The 18,170-nt window shown below is 44.3% G+C and overlaps 1 protein-coding gene across 1 annotated transcript in view; it reads right to left on the bottom strand.

The window, feature by feature from the left end:
* Nucleotides 1–7,097: 7,097 nt before the first annotated feature.
* The window catches only part of avil (advillin), a 42,280-nt gene continuing 31,207 nt past the window's right edge, over nucleotides 7,098–18,170 (bottom strand). Inside the window, exons 15-21 of the mRNA XM_068024919.1 lie at nucleotides 16,750–16,929; nucleotides 15,664–15,809; nucleotides 14,909–15,053; nucleotides 12,248–12,436; nucleotides 11,385–11,453; nucleotides 9,223–9,342; nucleotides 7,098–7,875 (exon numbers count right to left, since the gene is read on the bottom strand). Of these exons, the coding sequence (XP_067881020.1) occupies nucleotides 7,762–7,875; nucleotides 9,223–9,342; nucleotides 11,385–11,453; nucleotides 12,248–12,436; nucleotides 14,909–15,053; nucleotides 15,664–15,809; nucleotides 16,750–16,929 (963 nt within the window). The 3' untranslated portion in view covers nucleotides 7,098–7,761. The remainder of the gene's footprint in view (nucleotides 7,876–9,222; nucleotides 9,343–11,384; nucleotides 11,454–12,247; nucleotides 12,437–14,908; nucleotides 15,054–15,663; nucleotides 15,810–16,749; nucleotides 16,930–18,170) is intronic.

Here is an 18,170-nt window from a genome sequence, read left to right as displayed (position 1 = left end):
ATCACAACAATCATGAACCAAACTTCTCTGAAAACAGTAAGCAGCCAAATAAAGTCTGATATCAGGCACACATTGCTGACTTTCTGTGGTTAACGCTGTATTGATTGGTCAAAAGTCGCTGCGTAAAAAGATGAAATCTTTTGAGGGCTTGTCCGTTTAATGCAGGGACTGGGTTGGAAATCCAGTCCAGACTGATGTGAAGTTCTCTCTGCAGTGAAATCACAAGATGAAACAATAGGTTCAGATGAAGAGGGCCCCTTTGCCAGAACACAAACTCGATTGCCTTCCTATGCAGCTTTTTAAACTTTTACTCAAACAGACAGAAAGCCACTTGATTTGATTAAATGTCTTTTTATCTGTTGGTCTTCACTCTTGATGGAGGGTACATACCTGAATTGCTGCAGTCTGTCTTTTCTCCACAGATGTTGACTGACCTGCTGTTTTCATTTCCAATTTACAGGGTTTTTTTTCCTTTTCATAAATCGTTTCAATTTAGTTTCACAGTAGGAGGGGGAAGAGTCCACAGCACAAAGCGGCCCATAATTGGGCACTAACTGCTAGTCACATTCAGAGAGCATAGGAATGGCCGAGAAATTGAAGTATCACCCTGGTCCAATCAGTCATGGTTGAGGGAGCTTCACCTTGTACTCAAACCTGACTTCATTGTGCTTGGCACTGACATTGGGTGCAAAACTGAGGCAAAATCTTCAATTCCCAGGCACCCCACCCCCTCAAGAGGCATTGACTCTTCGTTGGGTTATGGGTCCATGGGAGCAAGTTGCTCTCCCGTACCTACTTGCCAAAAGGGCATTTTACCCACATGTTATGTCTAACAGCAAGGGTTAGCAGGTCATTCAAGCACTTTAGATATCACAACCACTTCTAATTCTATCCTCACTCAACTGTTACTTATAGCCAAGTTAGTGACTGTCCCTCCTTAGCAGAGATATTGAGATCCCTTGTACTAGCCCAGCCCTTCCCTAGAGGAATTTGATACAACTGTGTAAAGTGTTCATATAACATTCCACTGTTATTTCCAGTCTCCCCACTCGAACCCCACCCCTAGAATTCTGCATATGTACCTTCAAATTTACATATATTTGCCTGAGGGGATACTGCAGAACAGAACAACACTGCAAAAAAAGACTTGCATTTGTGTAACACCTTTCATACCTCAAGATGTCCTAAAGCACTTTACAGCCAGTGAAGTACTTTTGAAGTATACTCACTGTTGTAGGAAATGTGGCAGCCAATTTGTGCACAGCAAGCTCCCACAAACAGCAATAAGATAAATGACCAAATAACCTGTTTTAGGTATAAAAACAAGAAATGCTGGAAATACTCAGCAGGTCTGGCAGCATCTGTGGAGAGAGCAGCAGAGTTAACTTTTCGGGTCAGTGACCCTTCAGAACTGTTCTGATGAAAGGTCACTGACCTGAAACATTAACTCTGCTTCTCTCTCCACAGATGCTGCCAGACCTGCTGAGTATTTCTAGCATTTCTTGTTTTTATTTCAGATTTCTAGCATCTGCAGTATTTTGCTTTTATTAACCTGTTTTAGATGTTGGTTGAAGAATAAATATTGGCCAAAAGACTAGGAATAACTCCCCTGCTCTTCAAAATGTGCCGTGGAATCTTTTACATCCACGAGAGGGCAGGCAGGGCCTCAGTTTAACTTCTCATCCAAAAGATAGCACTCCCTCAGTACTGCACTGGGAGCATCAGCCTGGCTGATGGGGCTCAAGTCTGTGAAATGGGACTTGAACTCACAACCTTCTGACTCAGGCAAGAATGCTACTACCCACTGAGCCACAGGCTGCCACTGACAAAGGCCTTGTTTAGGATTCAAGTTTCGTAGCAACATTATAACTGCTCCTGCCTTGATCCTAAGTTTGTGCAGTGGCATGCCTATTGGAGTTAGACTGTGTTGAAACTGGAGTATAGACTGTTGTCATCTTTGTCTATAAAATCAAAGCTGATGTATTCTTTTAATTCACCTGACAGCTTTTCTAACACACTTCCATTCAAATCTAGTGAATCTTCATTTTTAGCACAAAGAATAGCTTTTGAATAAGTTGTATCAAATAATTGTCCCTGCCATTTTGCCACAATTTTAACCAATTCCATCATCTCATCCACTGCTCCCATCCCATCCTTCCCATGCCATTCCTCTCATGCCATCGCAATCCCATTCCTTCCATCCCACTCATGCCATCCCCATCCCTCCAATCAAACCAGTCCCGACAGACAAAAACTGAGTATTATAGATTTTGCTGCATATTGCGCAGGGGAACTTTCCCTTTGCTTTTTATTTTTCATTTTCACTTCTGCAAATGTGTGGTTACAAACGTAGCTCTGAAGCAAAAGCGTACTTTCCCATTTGCTCATACGTCACAGAGATCCTAGTATATGCATTTAAGTTAAGTTAATTCCTCCTCCCTCTGATGTGCTCCCTCCTCTCCCGAGGGCACTGGCTCTGACTGGGTATGATTCTGAGCATGCTGACTTATTGGGATACGGTTTTAAGGGTAATGGCTCTTACTAGGGTATAGTTCTGAGAGCTCAAGCTGTCACGGGTTAGGTTTTTGAGGGTGCTGGCTGTTATTGGGGTGCAGTCTTGAGGGCACTGGCTCTTACTAGGGTACAGTTCTGAAGGTGCTGGCTCTCACTGGGGTTAGATTTTGAGGGCACTGGTTTTTACTGGGGTATGGTTTTTTGAGGGTACTGGCTCTCAATTGGGTACAGTTCCAAAGGTGCTGGCTCTCACTGGGGTATGGTCTGGAGGGTGCTGGCTCCTACTAGGGTATGGTTCTGAAGGTGCTGGCTCTCACTGGGGTTAGATTTTGAGGGCACTGGTTTTTACTGGGGTATGGTTTTTTGAGGGTACTGGCTCTCAATTGGGTACAGTTCTGAAGGTGCTGGCTCTCACTGGGGTATGGTTTGGAGGGTGCTGGCTCCTACTAGGGTATGGTTCTGAAGGTGCTGGCTCTCACTGGGGTTAGATTTTGAGGGCACTGGTTTTTACTGGGGTATGGTTTTTTGAGGGTACTGGCTCTCAATTGGGTACAGTTCTGAAGGTGCTGGCTCTCACTGGGGTATGGTCTGGAGGGTGCTGGCTCCTACTAGGGTATGGTTCTGAAGGTGTTGGCTGTTACTGGGGTATGGTTCTGACGCACCAGGCTGTCAATTGGGTACAATTCTGAGGGTGCAGGCTCACCGGAGTTAGGTTTTGAGGGTGCTGGCTCTTACTGGGGTACGGTCTTGAGGGTGCTAGCTCTTCATAGGGTATGGTCCTGAAGGCGTTGGCTTTTACTGGGATATGGTTCTGAGGGTGCTGGCTGCAACTCTGGTATCTTGTCCATACTTTATGTGTAAGCCCAATCAGCGAGTGGTGATGGTGGGCTGTTCAACAAATCTCAGCCCAATCTTTTTTCTCTAACATCCACACAGGTTCGTTATCTACCAGGGGAAATCATTGAATAGCAGTCAAGAGCAGGAACATGGGTGTGTATGGGTTAGCACATTACACACTAAGCCACTAATTATATATCATGGGAACCTCAATTTTTCCTTTTCTGACCTATAGAAGCTCGAGTCTTCCATGGCCAAGAGTGGAGCTAGAACCCACAATTGTATGCTGCAGAGGTACAGGGACCTCTGCCCCCACTGAACTAGAGTGACACTTAAATGTAGTTTAGTAATCAATGTGTTACTTCTCTTGTAAAAGGCAGACCTGAGAGTACTGCAGAAGACTCATTTTTGCTCTCCATCATAAGAAAGTAAAGCCCACAGTCGTGAACATCTCATCCATGTGTTAGCGCTTTTTATTGTGCTTATGCTTAGCGCCAAGTTGATAACTTGAGACCGAAACTATCTCAGCTTAAACTTGTCCAATGTTGACAGCTCTGCTAAAAATCTTAACCGTTAAGTTCAACTTAAGACAGCTTGCAGTGCAGTAAACACAGACAATCAATGGCTTTGAAACAACTTTTATTTGTGACCGTTAGAGTGCAGCCTCGTCCAAATTGTTTCTGAAATCTCATTTCCCAGTCACCATGTTACTGAATTAGTGCCTGGTTGATTCCTGATAAACACACACGTTGATTTAGCATGAAATGAGATGCTTAGAGCAGGAATTTTGTGAGAAAATGTTTTTAAAAAAATCTCAGCAGTTGGAGCACCTTTTTTTAACCTAAACCCACCACAGAAATAAACACATTTAACAAAATAAAAAGAGGTTGGGTTACACAGGCCAAAGTAGTACAAATCTGAAGAGATTCTACTGTTGCTGCATAAGGTGTTGGTCAAACTCCACCTGGAATATTGTGCGCAGTTCAAGAACATTACTGTACAAACTGCTAATAAAGCCCTTTATTGTAGTTACTCCCTTGTACAAGCTATTTTCCTGTTTTACCAGGGAAGTAAAACCCTTCAAATAAAATTGGTTGTGAAGAATCATCTACTGGATTAATCAAGGTGGAAAACATATCTAATGTACAGCAGCTGCCGCATTCCTCCAAAGAATGAGGGTCACAGGTGGCCTCAGGTGAGTGGGTCTGAGGCAACAGCAAGACGCTGTCATCTATAAAGTAAGCTGGATTGAAGAACCCTCACATCTGTGTCCCTGGTTACAGGATTTTGTTCTGAGCAGTTTACACTGCTTCCAGGTAATCAGGAATTGAAGTAATTGTGGGAAGGCTGAGGAAGAATGGCTTGTTTTCTCTGGAAAGGCGATCTAATTGGTGTTTTCATGATTTTGAATTGAATTGATAGAATTCTGTATGGCCCGAGCTGTGCTGTCAAATTCCTCCTCCACCAGATTTTGGGACAAGAACACACATGAAAAAATAACAGCAGGATGTTAAATTTTGAAATAAAAACAAAGTGCTGGAAATACTCAGCAGGTCAGGCAGCATCTGTGGAGAGAGAAGCAGAGTTAATGTTTCAGGTTTGTGACCTTTCATCAGAACTGGCAAAGGTTAGAAAAGAATTGGGTTTTAAGCAAGTGAAGGGGGTGGGGTGGGGTGGGGTGGGGGAGGTTGTGGGGAAGAGAACAAAAGGGGAGGTGTGTGATAGGGCAGGGGGCATTTTGAATTTGGTCCCAGAATTGGGAGGAGTATAATGGAATCAGCTTCTCAGTTAAAGTCTCGAGGAACAAGGCTTCCACCACTGCTCCTACTGCCTGGTCCTGTTCTGCCATTACCTCCAATCCCACTGCTCCTGCCCTCCACAACCTGGGAATCTCAGCTCCACATTCTGCTGGCGGTGGTTGCCTGACCGCAGACTCCTTATGGGTTCACCAGTTGGCTGCAAGCTTACTGGCTAGGTAACTGCAGACTGTCTACAAGCTGTCTGCACGTGAACTTGGCTGCGGATTGTCTGCTTGCAAGCTGTCTGCGAGCTGTCTGCGGATGGTCTGCATGCAAGCGGTCTGCGGATTGTCTGCTTGCAAGCTGTCTGCGAGCTGTCTGCAGATGGTCTGCAAGCTGTCTGCGTGCAAGCTGTCTGCGAGCTATCTGCGGATGGTCTGCGTGCAAGCTGTCTGCGAGCTGTCTGCGGATGGTCTGCGTGCAAGCTGTCTGCGGATGGTCTGCGTGCAAGCTGTCTGCGAGCTGTCTGCGGATGGTCTGCGTGCAAGCTGTCTGCGAGCTATTTGCGGACTTTCAAAGAGCTGGCTTATTGCTGGTTGGCTGTCTGTGAGCAGGCTGACTGCCACAGCTCTCTGTTCCATGTTCTGTTGCTGGCTATTCCAGGTCTGTGTTCCATGTATTGCTCTCCTCGTGCGATCCTGTAAGTTAATAGGTCCAGGGCCTCTCTCAAAAACTAATGCTTTCTTAAATCTAAAAATTGCTGCTGTTACACTTTTCTAAAGATATAATTATGTTCAGGCAAATGGCAAAAAGGCTCCAACAACAAGGGACATATGTTAAAATTAGGGAGATATAAGTAAGAACTTGCATTTAAACAGCACCTTTCATGATCTCAGGGTGTCCCAGAGCATTCTACAGCCAATGAAGTACTTTTGCAGTGTGGCCATTGTTGTAACACAGCAGCCAATTTGCACACAGCAAGTTCCCATACACAACAATGAGATAATGACCAGATAATCTGTTTTAGTGATGTTGGTTGAGGGAGAACTCTCCTGTTCTTCAAATAGTGCCATTGGATCTTTAAGGTCCACCTGAGAGGTTTAATGTCTCATCTGAAAGACTGCACCTCTTGACACTTGATCAGCACTTTACTGAAGTATCAATCTGGATTACGGGGCTCAAATCTCTGGAGCGGGACGTTAACCCACAACCTTTTGGCTCAGAGGCAAGAACGCTCTCCACTGAGCCACAGATGACACCTTGCAAGTAAGATGGGAAATTAGATGGCACTGTCTTCACCCAAAGAGTAATAATAAACTTCCTGAGATCTGTTACCAGAAAAAGGGGGTTGAAACAGACAGTATAAAGAGATAACTAGGCAAGGAGATGGTGAGGAGTGTGATTCAGCAACCCCAGATAGCAGCCAGGAGAAGTCTCCGTCACATTGACTGCTTCATATAGAGTTTGAACATTCTGAACTAGGTACCAGACTAGACTTACACAGACTGCAGTTGGCTGCTGTCTGATCCACCTCCATTCCTTGTATCTCTAAGATCCTTCTGGCCCCTCTGTGTCTCAGATCTGTCTATCTGGTTCTCACCGGTGAGGTTTCCCTCCTATCTGTGTGTCTCAGAGTGACCCAAGATTACACTTCTGGAAGCTAAATAGCCTGTGATTAATGGCACCAACTGTCTGCACATACAGTATGCCTTCAACCCTTGAAGATTCGGGAATGTTGTTATCTTGTTATATTGCTCCCCACTTCTCCCTTCTTCCTGTACCCCATATTATCCTAAGCCAAGAAGACAGGCTGGAGACCTGCTGCATAGACGCATTCAAAGTCACAGCCACAGTCACAAAGAGATACATAATATAGGTTGGAGACAGAGAGGGAAATGTCACTTTGTTTTTCCCTCTCTCTTTCCCTTCCTATGGGGAACTTCCTGGTATCTGTTTTGGTGACTTCTTGGTGACAAAGACTCTTCACATGGGCATCAGAGGAGTCAAACCACAGCTTACCAGCAGGAAGTCTGATTGAATTGTGCAGCTGGATAAATATTGGGAAGTTCTGTTCAATTACCCCACAGATTAAATGGGTGGGGTAGAGTCCATGCCATGGTGTATGGTCTGTGGAATGAGTGAGGTTGATGGACAGAAGCTCCTTTTATCACTCCATGATTCCTTGTGTACTTCTGGACAGAGAAGGAGTTGTGGGATATGAAGAGAATGTTGGGGAAGTATGGTCGATTTATCAAAAAGATAACTTGGACATAAAGTGTTTTTCCTTTTGTGACTAACAGAATGGTGGAAAAAGACCAATAGGCTGAATGGCCTACTCTTATTTCTATGTTCGACACTCCTCCCATATGGCATGGCCTTTGTACCCTTTGTGATGCGATGGATCAGTTAATTCTAAGTAATTAAGTGGAGATATGTAACGTTTATTCTTTTTTTAATAATTGTGACTAATTGGGTGGTTGGGCTTCTGTTCAACCTTTTGCAGAATAGGTGGTGTTGGTGTGTTTTCCTTTCCTGGAAGGTGGGGTGGTTTCGGGACATTGCCTAAACTATAGCGACAGAAGGCTCAATGTAAAAGTGTAACTGATGCAGAAGGCAGAATCTCTATTGACAGAAATGGCAGAGCAAGCGTTATCCAGTTCTCCATCACCTTTCAGAACATTCCTTTCGACTTCTTCAAGCTTATCTGTTTCCAGCTGGGAAGCGCAGTGAACATACCCCTCGACAGGCCGAAAACCATTTTGAAATCCTGGTCTGTCAGGGAGTTCTGTGAAGGAAGTTTTCGGGTTCAGTTTTAATCCTCTCCACACTTCTAGAACGTTCTCAGCTTTCATGCTGCGGCTCGTAGGAATGGATTCAAATCTTTTTGGAATCCTCCGTGAGCTGAATTTGACTTCATCATTGATGGCCTCCTCCACCCTTCCCCCACCGTGATTGAATTCGCTTTCCACAGCCCCCGCATCACCAAATGTGAATCCTGCAGAACAATCCCTACCTATCACTTTCTTCATGTATGTACAAATATAGTAGTAAATATAGTCATATACTAGTTGTTGGATCTGCTGAGTTGGCTGATCTCAGCTAGGTGGCAATTGGGATGCTATTGGCCTCAGCACCTCAGAGTAGTAGCGTAGGGAGTTACAGCATCAGCACCACAGAGTAGTAGGCCCCAAGCTGTTGGCTCATGTGGTAAACACACTTTTGTTACTTATCTGCAAGTTAGAGATGGGCCTGTTTTTGGCTGGACAGGAGACACTTGATACAAGTAGGTCTCCTGCCATTTTAAATCACGGTCAATGTGATCTACTGGACCCCTTTTGATCGCCTCAGGATCGGAGAGGTATTTTCCAGACTTTCCCCCAAAATTGGCCTGGGCTTTTATCTGTTTGTTTCGCCTCTCCCAGGAGATCGTGAGACTCTGGGTGGATGGACCCGACTCTATGGCGCCAAGCTGAATGGACCAGTTGTTTTTTTTTTCTTGTCTGACATTTTCCTATGTTTATTTGCTTGTCTGCAATCTTCCACCACCAGCAGAGATGGACCTGTTTTTGGCTGGGCAGGAGACACTTGACACAAGTAGGTCTCCTGCCATTTTAGAGGCACTAAACAAAGGCCAAACGCCTCCTCCTGGATATGGAGGCAACAATCAGAGGGAGCATCAACACTGAGCTACTCTCACATGCCTCTTAGTGGCCAATTTCAGACCAGCGAGCAACTCTCCCCCCACACATCTCCGCCCCAGTGTGGGGGATGGAAGACCCAATGAGCGAAATTGAGAGTTTCATCCTCACCCCCAAAACCTTCTTTCAAGTCTACCAGCTCTTATGGCTTAGTTAGGAAATGCACTGTCCAGTGCAGCACTAAGAGGCAATGAGATCCGTATTCCCAGATTTCTGTGTGTCTAAGATGCTACCAGTTCCTTAACCATTGGATTGTTTGTACTGTGGAGTGCACCTAACAGAAGGAGAGCCCCATATGAGCTGTCAGCTACTCTCTTTCTATGTAAGAAAGCCTTCAGTCTCTTACTACCCATAGTTTCCATCCCTTCATCTCCATTATCAGCTGTTATACCAGCAGCTCAAAGTTACAAGTGGAATGGAAGAGCAGGACTAACCTCCTTTCTAGTCGGGTTGACACCTTCAGGCAAGTGATGTCTTTGTTTATTAATCAGTGCCTCTGGAGGGTAGCACTTGTATGAGCCCACCTTGCTGTCTGAGTCTGTCCCATTCAAATCCTGTATTAAATAAAATGTTATTAATCACTGAATTTGGATTTATTTTTGAATAACCTTTTATTTAAAGACTTTTTTCCTCATGTGGATTTTCTAAAGTGGATCTCTTATCTCCACTTTAGGTGGTCCTGTCACATAACGTTAGGCTCGCTGTGCCACTAAATGACGCAATATCTTTAGCACATGGTACCCGCACATTAAAGACTATACTAAGGAATTGGCAAAGTTGATCTGGGAAAATTGTTCACTGTGATGAAGGGTTCAATTAGCAGGGGATACAAGTAATAAGAAAGGGTGAACTTTCTCACACAAAGGGTGATTGGGATGTGGAATAATTTCCCAGGGCTGGACATTGAAGTATCAATGGGTTCAACAGGCAAATGGACGGAGAGAGAAAGAATTAAGAGGTGGCGATGAGAAGGTGGGAAAGTGAGCTTGATCTATGTAAAAAAAAGTTTTTTTTTTTAGCCTAATTACCAACAACTCAGAAGTGGCTTGGGGCATTTTATGGTAATATAAGTCACGATAGAGAATAAGTCACAGGCAGAGGAATGAAACCATAGTTCATTCTATCTCATTAATAGAGTTTGTGATTTGCAAAGAGACAGCCACTGTTAGACATTCCCCATCTGGCCAAGGCCCAGAGAGGAGATCACCAAGGGCAAAGAGAGTACAAGAGAACATGAAGTAAATCAATAAGCAGATAAAGGCAAACATGAGTTTTAAAAGCCAGGAGATTGTAAGAGGAACCAAGACTCAGAGCAGTGTTGAGGTCTTGGGAAAGAATGATTTAGAATAGGAGACAGTAAGAGTGCAGGGAGGGAGAGTAGGATCATAGGAAATAGGAGCAGAAGTAGGCCATTCGGCCCGTCGAGCCTGCTCCGCCATTCAAACAGATCATGGCTGATCATCCATCTCTACGCCATTTTTCCCCACTATCCCCATATCCCTTGATGTCATTAGTATCCAGAAATCTATCGATTTCTGTCTTCAACATGCTCAATAATTGAGCTTCCACAGCCCTCTGGGCTAGAGAATTCCATAGATTCGCCACCCTCTGAGTAAAGAAATTCCTCCTCATCTCAGCCTTAAATGGCCTGCCCCTTATTCTATGTCCCCTGGTTCTAGACTCACCAGCCAGAGGAAACATCCTATTCACATCTACCCTGTCACACCCTGTAAGAATTTTTAAAGTTACAATGCAATCACCTCCCATTCTTCAAAACTCTAGAGAATACAGGCCCAATTTCTGCAATCTCTCCTCGTAAGACAATCCCACCATCCCAGGGATTAGTCTGGTGAACCTCTATTGCACTCCCTCTGTAGCAAGTATATCCCTCCTTAGATAAGACGACCAAAACTGTGTACAGTACTCCAGGTGCGGTCTCACCAAGGCTTTATACAATTGTAGCACGACATCTTTACTCCTGTAATCAAAACGCCTTGTGATGAAGGCCAACATACCATTTGCCTTCCTAATTGCTTGCTGTACCTGCATATTAGCTTTTAGTGACTCATGAACAAGGACACCCAGGTCCCTTTGGACATCAACACTTCCCAACCTCTCACCATTTAAGAAATACTCTGCCTTTCTGTTTTTTTTTTTTTAAATCAAAGTGGATCACTTCACACTTATTCACATTATATTCCATCTGCCATGTTCTTGCCCATTCACTCAGCCTGTCCAAATTTCCTTGAAGCCTCCTTACATTCTCCTCACAACTTACATTCCCTCTGAGTTTTGTGTCATCAGCAAATTTGAAAATATTACATTTCGTCCCCAATTCCAAATCATTGATATAGATTGTGAACAGCTGTGGTCCAAGCACTGATCCTTGTGGTACCCCACTAGTAACAGCCTGCCATCCTGAGAATGACCCATTTACTCCGACTCTCTGTTTCTGTCTGTTAACCAATTCTCAATCCATTGCAGTATATTACCCCCAATCCCATGTGCTCTAATTTTGTTTACTAACCTCCTGTGTGGGACTTTATCAAGATGGGGTATCTGGAGACTAGGAGGAGCTATATGAGATGACACTTACAGTTGTGATCTGGATAATAGCCGCAGTGTCTCCAAGCTCTTTTTTCAACTGTTCATATGTTTTGCCTCCCTGGAGAAGACAAAAAAAAAGTGAGTTTGATTTTGAGCTGGGTAAGTTAAGAGTTCTAGAGAAGTAAGCTTAATGGGCTGAAATGACCCTTTCCTGTTCTTGATTCTCATGTTTTTGAAATTGAACCACCAGGCATTTATATAGCACCTTTAATGTAGTAAAATATAGTGAACACAGTATGGTGAGGACTGGTCAGCAGACTTCTAGTCTACTGTTCTGGTTATATATGCTAGCATTCTGTAGCTTTTGTAATGACTTCATTACATTGTCTGGACACGTGTCCACTATTACTCCCAAGTCCCTTCCCAAGCTTCTCTGTGCTAATGTGATTCCATTTATTGTACAGTTACATCTCAGTTTCATTGGACAAATGTGCACCACTTTACATTAGTGCCATTTATCTGCTCAATGACAAAACTGATCCAAATCTTCCTGGAAATCTTTAACTGCTTACCCTGACTCGAATGCTTTCCTTGTGAGTTAGTATTACACTCTGCAGTGAACACTTTCAGAAAATATCCATTTAATATTTCAACCATTTAATCTTTAACTACCACCGGTTTTATTCCTCCAGCTTGCTCTCCAATTTTCCTTCCCTGTTCTAAAACTGAAAGGATTGTTTAGTATTCTGCTTAACGCCTCTGGGAGACCTCTAACAGATTTTAATTTGTTTAGTGCATCTCTACACTTGGAGTTCTCTCCTTTGTAACCCCTGGAGACTTTAAACACGTTGTTGCTTTCCCTATACCACTGAAAGGCTACTATACAGAGGTCAAAGTTCTGAGGTCCCTTACACTCCATTTGTTTATGTCCCATGCCACAAACCAGCCAGTGAAAGTTGGTGGCTCAAAGCCATGTTTGATGATGATTATGGGTGTACCAAGGTCTCGGCCACTGGGGTGAGTTTTCAGATAGTTCTGCGCTGTGGTCAGGGCCTCCTTCCTTTCTACCTCATTAGCCTCTTGGCCAATCCACAGAAAAATCTGGAACACAAGGAACAATGAGGAGGAGGAGGAAGACAAGGAAGAGGATGTTGAAAGAGATGAAGTCAGACTCAAGCCCACACAAGTTCCTGCAGGATCTCCAGCTCCATACGCCTCTGCCCCAAAACCCCCTAACTCACCCCATGCATCACTTGCTCTTGCACTCTCATGCACCAGCTCAGATATTTTCACCCGGGGGATTAGATAGCAGTGGTGAGGACATGGCACTGGATGACTTACAGAGCACAAGGGAGTAAGAGGAGTGGGAAGTGGATGAAGGAAAAGGGAAGAAAGGAATAGGGGAACAGGGTGGGTTAATGGGATTAGAATGATTTGCTCACGTGGAGGGTAAACACTGGCTTGGAATGGTTGGGCCAAATAGAAGTTACAACATGGAAACTGGCTAAGTATGAAAAAAGGTCAAAGCAATGGAGAAAATGTAAAAATGCAGATTTTTTTCTGTTAGCTCATTTGGTTACCATTCTAAATATTTTTTTTCTCAGTTGATGAAAGGACGACCTGGTGAAAGATGTGGACCAGCAAGCTCCCAGTTTATGTTGAATGAGTTGATCTGTCAGCGGGGCTACAGTTATTCTCAGGGATGGTGCAATACTAATTAAATCAGCGAAGCTTCCCGCTATCCAGTGACACCCCCTCCCCCCACCGCTCAAGAAATGTGAGTGTATGGGTGTTGGAAGGCAGTAGAATGCGGTTTGACTGCGGCAGCTCACATAGTTAAATAGCCACATCTGTTCATGGTTTGTCACTTTGGTCACAGGGTGAACCATTGCTGCACCTGGGTCTCTAATCCCGGGTATGAGTCTGTAGCAGGAGGAGAGGGGGTAAAGGGAGAAAGATCAAAGAGAAAAACTAGAGAGGGGAATCTAACTGTTATGATCAGGGAAGACAATTTGAACATTATCTGGAACTGGGTCTCTAATTCAACCCTGGAATGGAAGACTTTACTTTGACAGTCACTAACAGCTCCTTAGTGGAATAACATTGGGATGGCACCAAGCCAGCTTTCTGTATCCCAGCTTACATCACAATCATTGATTATTTTTGAAAACTATGATTTCTGTACCCAAAGTGCCCACAGTGTGAGCATCGAGCACTCCCTGTGCAGAGACAAGTTCCCTTCTTAACTTGTGTTAGGGTGCATTTTTGATGCAAATGGAGGGAGCTCTAATCTGGGAGCACTGGATGCAGACATTGGACATTTTCCATTCCTCGCCTGGATCAGCACAGAAGTATTTAAAAAGGAGGGAGCTGTTTAGTAACAGTCAGTGAGTGTGAGTGGTTCAGATGCTTGCTTCATACAGTATGGATGCAGAGTCAGTGCCCAAGTGGGGACATTTGAATTCATTGTCTACATACTGAGACTGGCACCGTTAACCAGCTCTGTCCTGTTCCTCCAAATAGGACAAGCTCAGGAGGAAGACTCTCGCCTCAGTGGGGAAAAACCAGCTCTCCAACCTTCTCATCCTGCAATAAGCCAATCCCTGATTGGTTGAGCACAGAGAGGAAACATGAGACCGGCAATAAAAACAAAAAGTGCTGGAAACACTTAGCAGCTCAGGCAGCATCTGTGGAGAGAGAAGCAGAGTTAACGTTTCAGGTCAACTGACAGAGGTTAGAAAAGAATTAGGTTTTAAGCAAGTGAAGGCAGGGGGTGGGGGAAGAGAACAATAGGGAAGGTGTTGATAGGGCAGAGGGCAGGAGAGATTGAATAATGGGACAAAGACAAAGAGAATGTTAACACTTGTGGTGAAAAACAAAGCATTAGTCCAGAGAGAGTGTTAATGGCAGAGTAATGAGCAGCTCTGTCCAAAAGCACATGAAAAACAGGCACATGGTTAAAAAATAAAATTAAATTTAAATTTTTTTTTTTTAAAAAGGCCAGTCATGCTCTGAAATTATTGAACTCAATGTTGAGTCCACAAGAGTCCTGCCAGTAGAGTGCCTAATTGTAAGATACTCCTCGAGCTTGCGTTGATGTTCACTGGAACACTGCAGCAGGCCAAGGACAGCGATGTGAGCATGAGAGCAGGGGGGTGTGTTGAAATGGCAAGCAACTGGAAGCTCGGGATCATGCTTTCAGAATGAGCAGAAGTGTTCCGCAAAGCGGTCACCCAATCTGCGTTTGGTCTCCCCAATGTAGAGGAGGCCACATTGCGAGCAGCGAATACAGTATACTAAATTGAAGGAAGTACAAGTAAATCACTGCTTCACCTGAAAGGAGTGTTTGGGATCTTGGATGATGAGGAGAGAGGAGGTAAAAGGGCAGGTATTACACCTCCTGCAACTGTATGGGAAGGTGTGTGGGAAGGGGACGAGGTGTGAGGGGTAATGGAGGAATGGATCAGAGTGTCGTGGAGGGAACGATCCCTTCGGAATGCTGAATGAGACCAGCAAACTAATCTTCAGGCCATAACTTGACAACTGCGCTTCCATTGGCTGATTCTTTTTTACCTGATCCCATGTATCCAGAAGCATGACATCATCTTTGCTGAGGTCATCTTGGGTGAAGTTTGTGACCTCGTTTACAATGAATCGCCCTGTTTTATTGGAGCACTCGAACAGACGAGGTTGAAAATCCACATCTTCCTCTTGCAGTCTGCACAGGATTGGAAGAACTCTTTATCAGGAACAGAAACAACTTGAAGAGCAAGAACACTGTTCCATTTTATTCCTCTTCCTCTCCTGAAGGCCCAGAAAATCCTCCACTGCCTGGGGGCTGCTACAAAGCCAGGTTATGGTGCGTTCCTAGGGTCTCATTAACTAGCCATTCCAAAATGGCAGCCAATAAAATGAAAGAGCTCCCCTTCATTGACATCATGAAGTGGTCGAGAACGACGAAGACCTGAAATGGGTGCCCGTGAAATCTAATTTTGGAAAAGTGTTGGCACCGCTGACTCCTGCTGGTCTCCTGACCAGAAACACTGACTCCTATTATTCTCCTAACCCAAAGCCTAAACCCTTACTGGTATCCTTATCTGACGCCGAGTACATTGGCCTCCTATCTGATGGCTTTACTTCTGCTGGCCAAGATGTCCACTCCTTACCACTATGGCATGGCCCCTTCTGCAAGTCCATTAACACTCACTGTCTAGGCGGAGAATGGATATTTGGAGAAGGTAGCAGAGGACAGTCCCTGCCCGAGGAACATTAACTCATCTTTGAAGAAGGGGTGTAAAGGGAAAATAATTGGGAAAAATGGCCGTTACCTTTTGTCATTTGCATAGGGTGCCTTTCCACCAAGTGCTTCCCAGAACACCAGTGGTTCTTGGCCCTCAGCAATGATGGTCTCATTTCCATTAGCAACAATGGCAGCCAATTCTTTTGCCATTGCACGTTCATCCCCACTGGAACCCTACATAACAGGAAGAAAGAGGAATATCATCCCTACATTCCATAAAGAACCTCCAGTGGTAACATTCCACCTCTCTGGTACTGCTTCATATAACATCTGTTTATCTTTGAGATCTGCATTTGAATCTGGTCCAAAATAAAGGATGAAGGCCTTTACTCCTCCTGTGGTTGTTTGCTGTACAAAGGGAGATTATTCAAGTGACCTCTGCCCATCCTCTCAGCACAAAAATAGCCTTAACACTGAGCATCAATCAATCAATGGTAATTCAACAAATCTTATTCAGATAGGTCATGAGGATAGTGTATGGAAGATGGAAATGTTCTACTTGGAATGGGTAGAGGAGGGGAGGGGGACAGTTTGATGTTTATTAGCTGGCAGGATTTGAACAAAAGTTGTTTTAGGGTAATCTCCACTCTCCTGTGGTGGGAATCCATGCTCAAAGGGAGTCTGGGTTGGAGACATAATTACACAGGAGGTCATGTAATGAAACGGACAGTCAAAAAGCATCCAGTCAGGTAAACAAAGAGTATTTCACTGTCCAATTGTCAGGGGAAGGGGGTGTGCCACAAGGATGGACATGTTGGGCAACCAATGGTGGGAGTGTTGGGGCAGGGCAGTTAGAGGCAGGAGGTCATGTAATGAAACTTCCAGGATTACGTCTAGCCAGAGATGGCAACCCTACACTCACCCTGTATGTGTGTGTGAGTGTCGTCAGAAGAGCCTGACCCTGCCCTCTTAAGACCTGACATCTCCAGCAGGATTCACCTGTCAGTGATTCCCAGGGATGCTGCAGCCAATTACTCCTGGGAACAGCCAACAGCACAGACCAGAGATTGAACTTCCAAACCACGCCATGCAACTGAGCCAACATGAGGAGCTCTGAATGTTATCCATAGATACCTGAATGATAGTGTGTCACTTGTGGTTTAAAGTCTTTTACCTTTCCACACCACAAGTAGCAATTTGTTTCTGTCTTTAGAAGAAAGACGTCATTTGAGTTGAAAGATGAAGCATAGGCCGGGACCTCAATTGCCTTAGTATTAGACTTTTCAGAGCCATAAATCTGAAAGAGTCTGACAGGTGGCTCTGGATAGTTACCGCTCTCCCTTGAAGTGCCGCCCTAACAAACAAACAAAAGATTCACTTTATAAATACACAGGGTAACTATCATATTTGAAGGGGCAGGCCCTCCGTGCAAAAAGTGGTTGACAAACATTTAGTGGTACGACAATGTAGTTCAACACCATTTTCATCAGGGTATCACAGGCTTGAAGAGAAGATTTGCCTAATGTTTGTTTCTTCTCGCAACCACCACCAAAAACAGATTATTTGACCATTTTTTTCCTTGCCATTTGATGGACCATATTCCTTTAAAAAGCAATGAGATGAAATCACACCTTGTATATGCTAATATCACACAGTGAGAATTCAACTCACAAATAGAATCACATAACACAGATTGAGGCCATTTAGCCCATTGTGTCTGTGCTGGCTCATTGCTAGGGCAATCTAAAACTAATCCCACTGCCCTATAGATTTCCCATAGCTCGATTGAAATATTATCACATTATCCCTAACAGCACTGTGGGTGTACCCACACCAGATGGACTACAGCGGTTCAAGAAGGCAGCTCATCACCACCTTCTCCAGGGCCATTAGGGATGGGCAACAAATGCTGGCCTTGCCAGTGACGTCCACATCCCATGAAGCGAATACAAAAAACTTTAACGTGAAAAATGTAAACCAATTCCTTCTATCCAATTTTATGTACACACCTACGGTTACTGGTAGTTGGCCAACTAAGGCAGATATAGTGATATGAATGTTAGAAGGTAAAATGCTTACAGCTGGCCATCTAAGGTAGGTGAAAGTATACAATTCAGGCAATGGTAGGAGAGCATAGTAGTGGCAGTATGGAGATCGTGTGTATCTTTTTCAATTGTGTTCCCTTTTTTCCACTTCGTTTGCTGACACACGTCAGGCTATGGGCCCAACAGGTCCTTCACTGTTTTGTCCATGTGTGCACTCTTCACATGTGAACTGAGACAGCATCAGTCGGCTAATCAATCTTGAAGGGATTACAGCAAAGTCTGATATCCACATACATGCCTTGTCACCTAATACTGATCAGGAGTGGGAACCCTGGCTGATTTCTACATAGAATTTACAACACAAACAGGCTACCTCCCTAACCCAAGGCCACTGAGAAAGGAAGATTCGCATTTGTATAGCACCTTATGATTTCTCTCAGAAATAACTCAGAGTGCTTCACAGACAGTTAATTATTTGGAAATGAAGGCACTATTGTTTTGTAGGGGATCCCCACAGCCAATTTGTATACAAAGTCCATCAAATGGCAAG

The sequence above is a fragment of the Heterodontus francisci genome, chromosome X, assembly GCF_036365525.1.
Source record: "Heterodontus francisci isolate sHetFra1 chromosome X, sHetFra1.hap1, whole genome shotgun sequence".
NCBI classification, from domain to species: domain Eukaryota; kingdom Metazoa; phylum Chordata; class Chondrichthyes; order Heterodontiformes; family Heterodontidae; genus Heterodontus; species Heterodontus francisci.
This window is presented reverse-complemented; position numbering and strand designations above follow the sequence as displayed.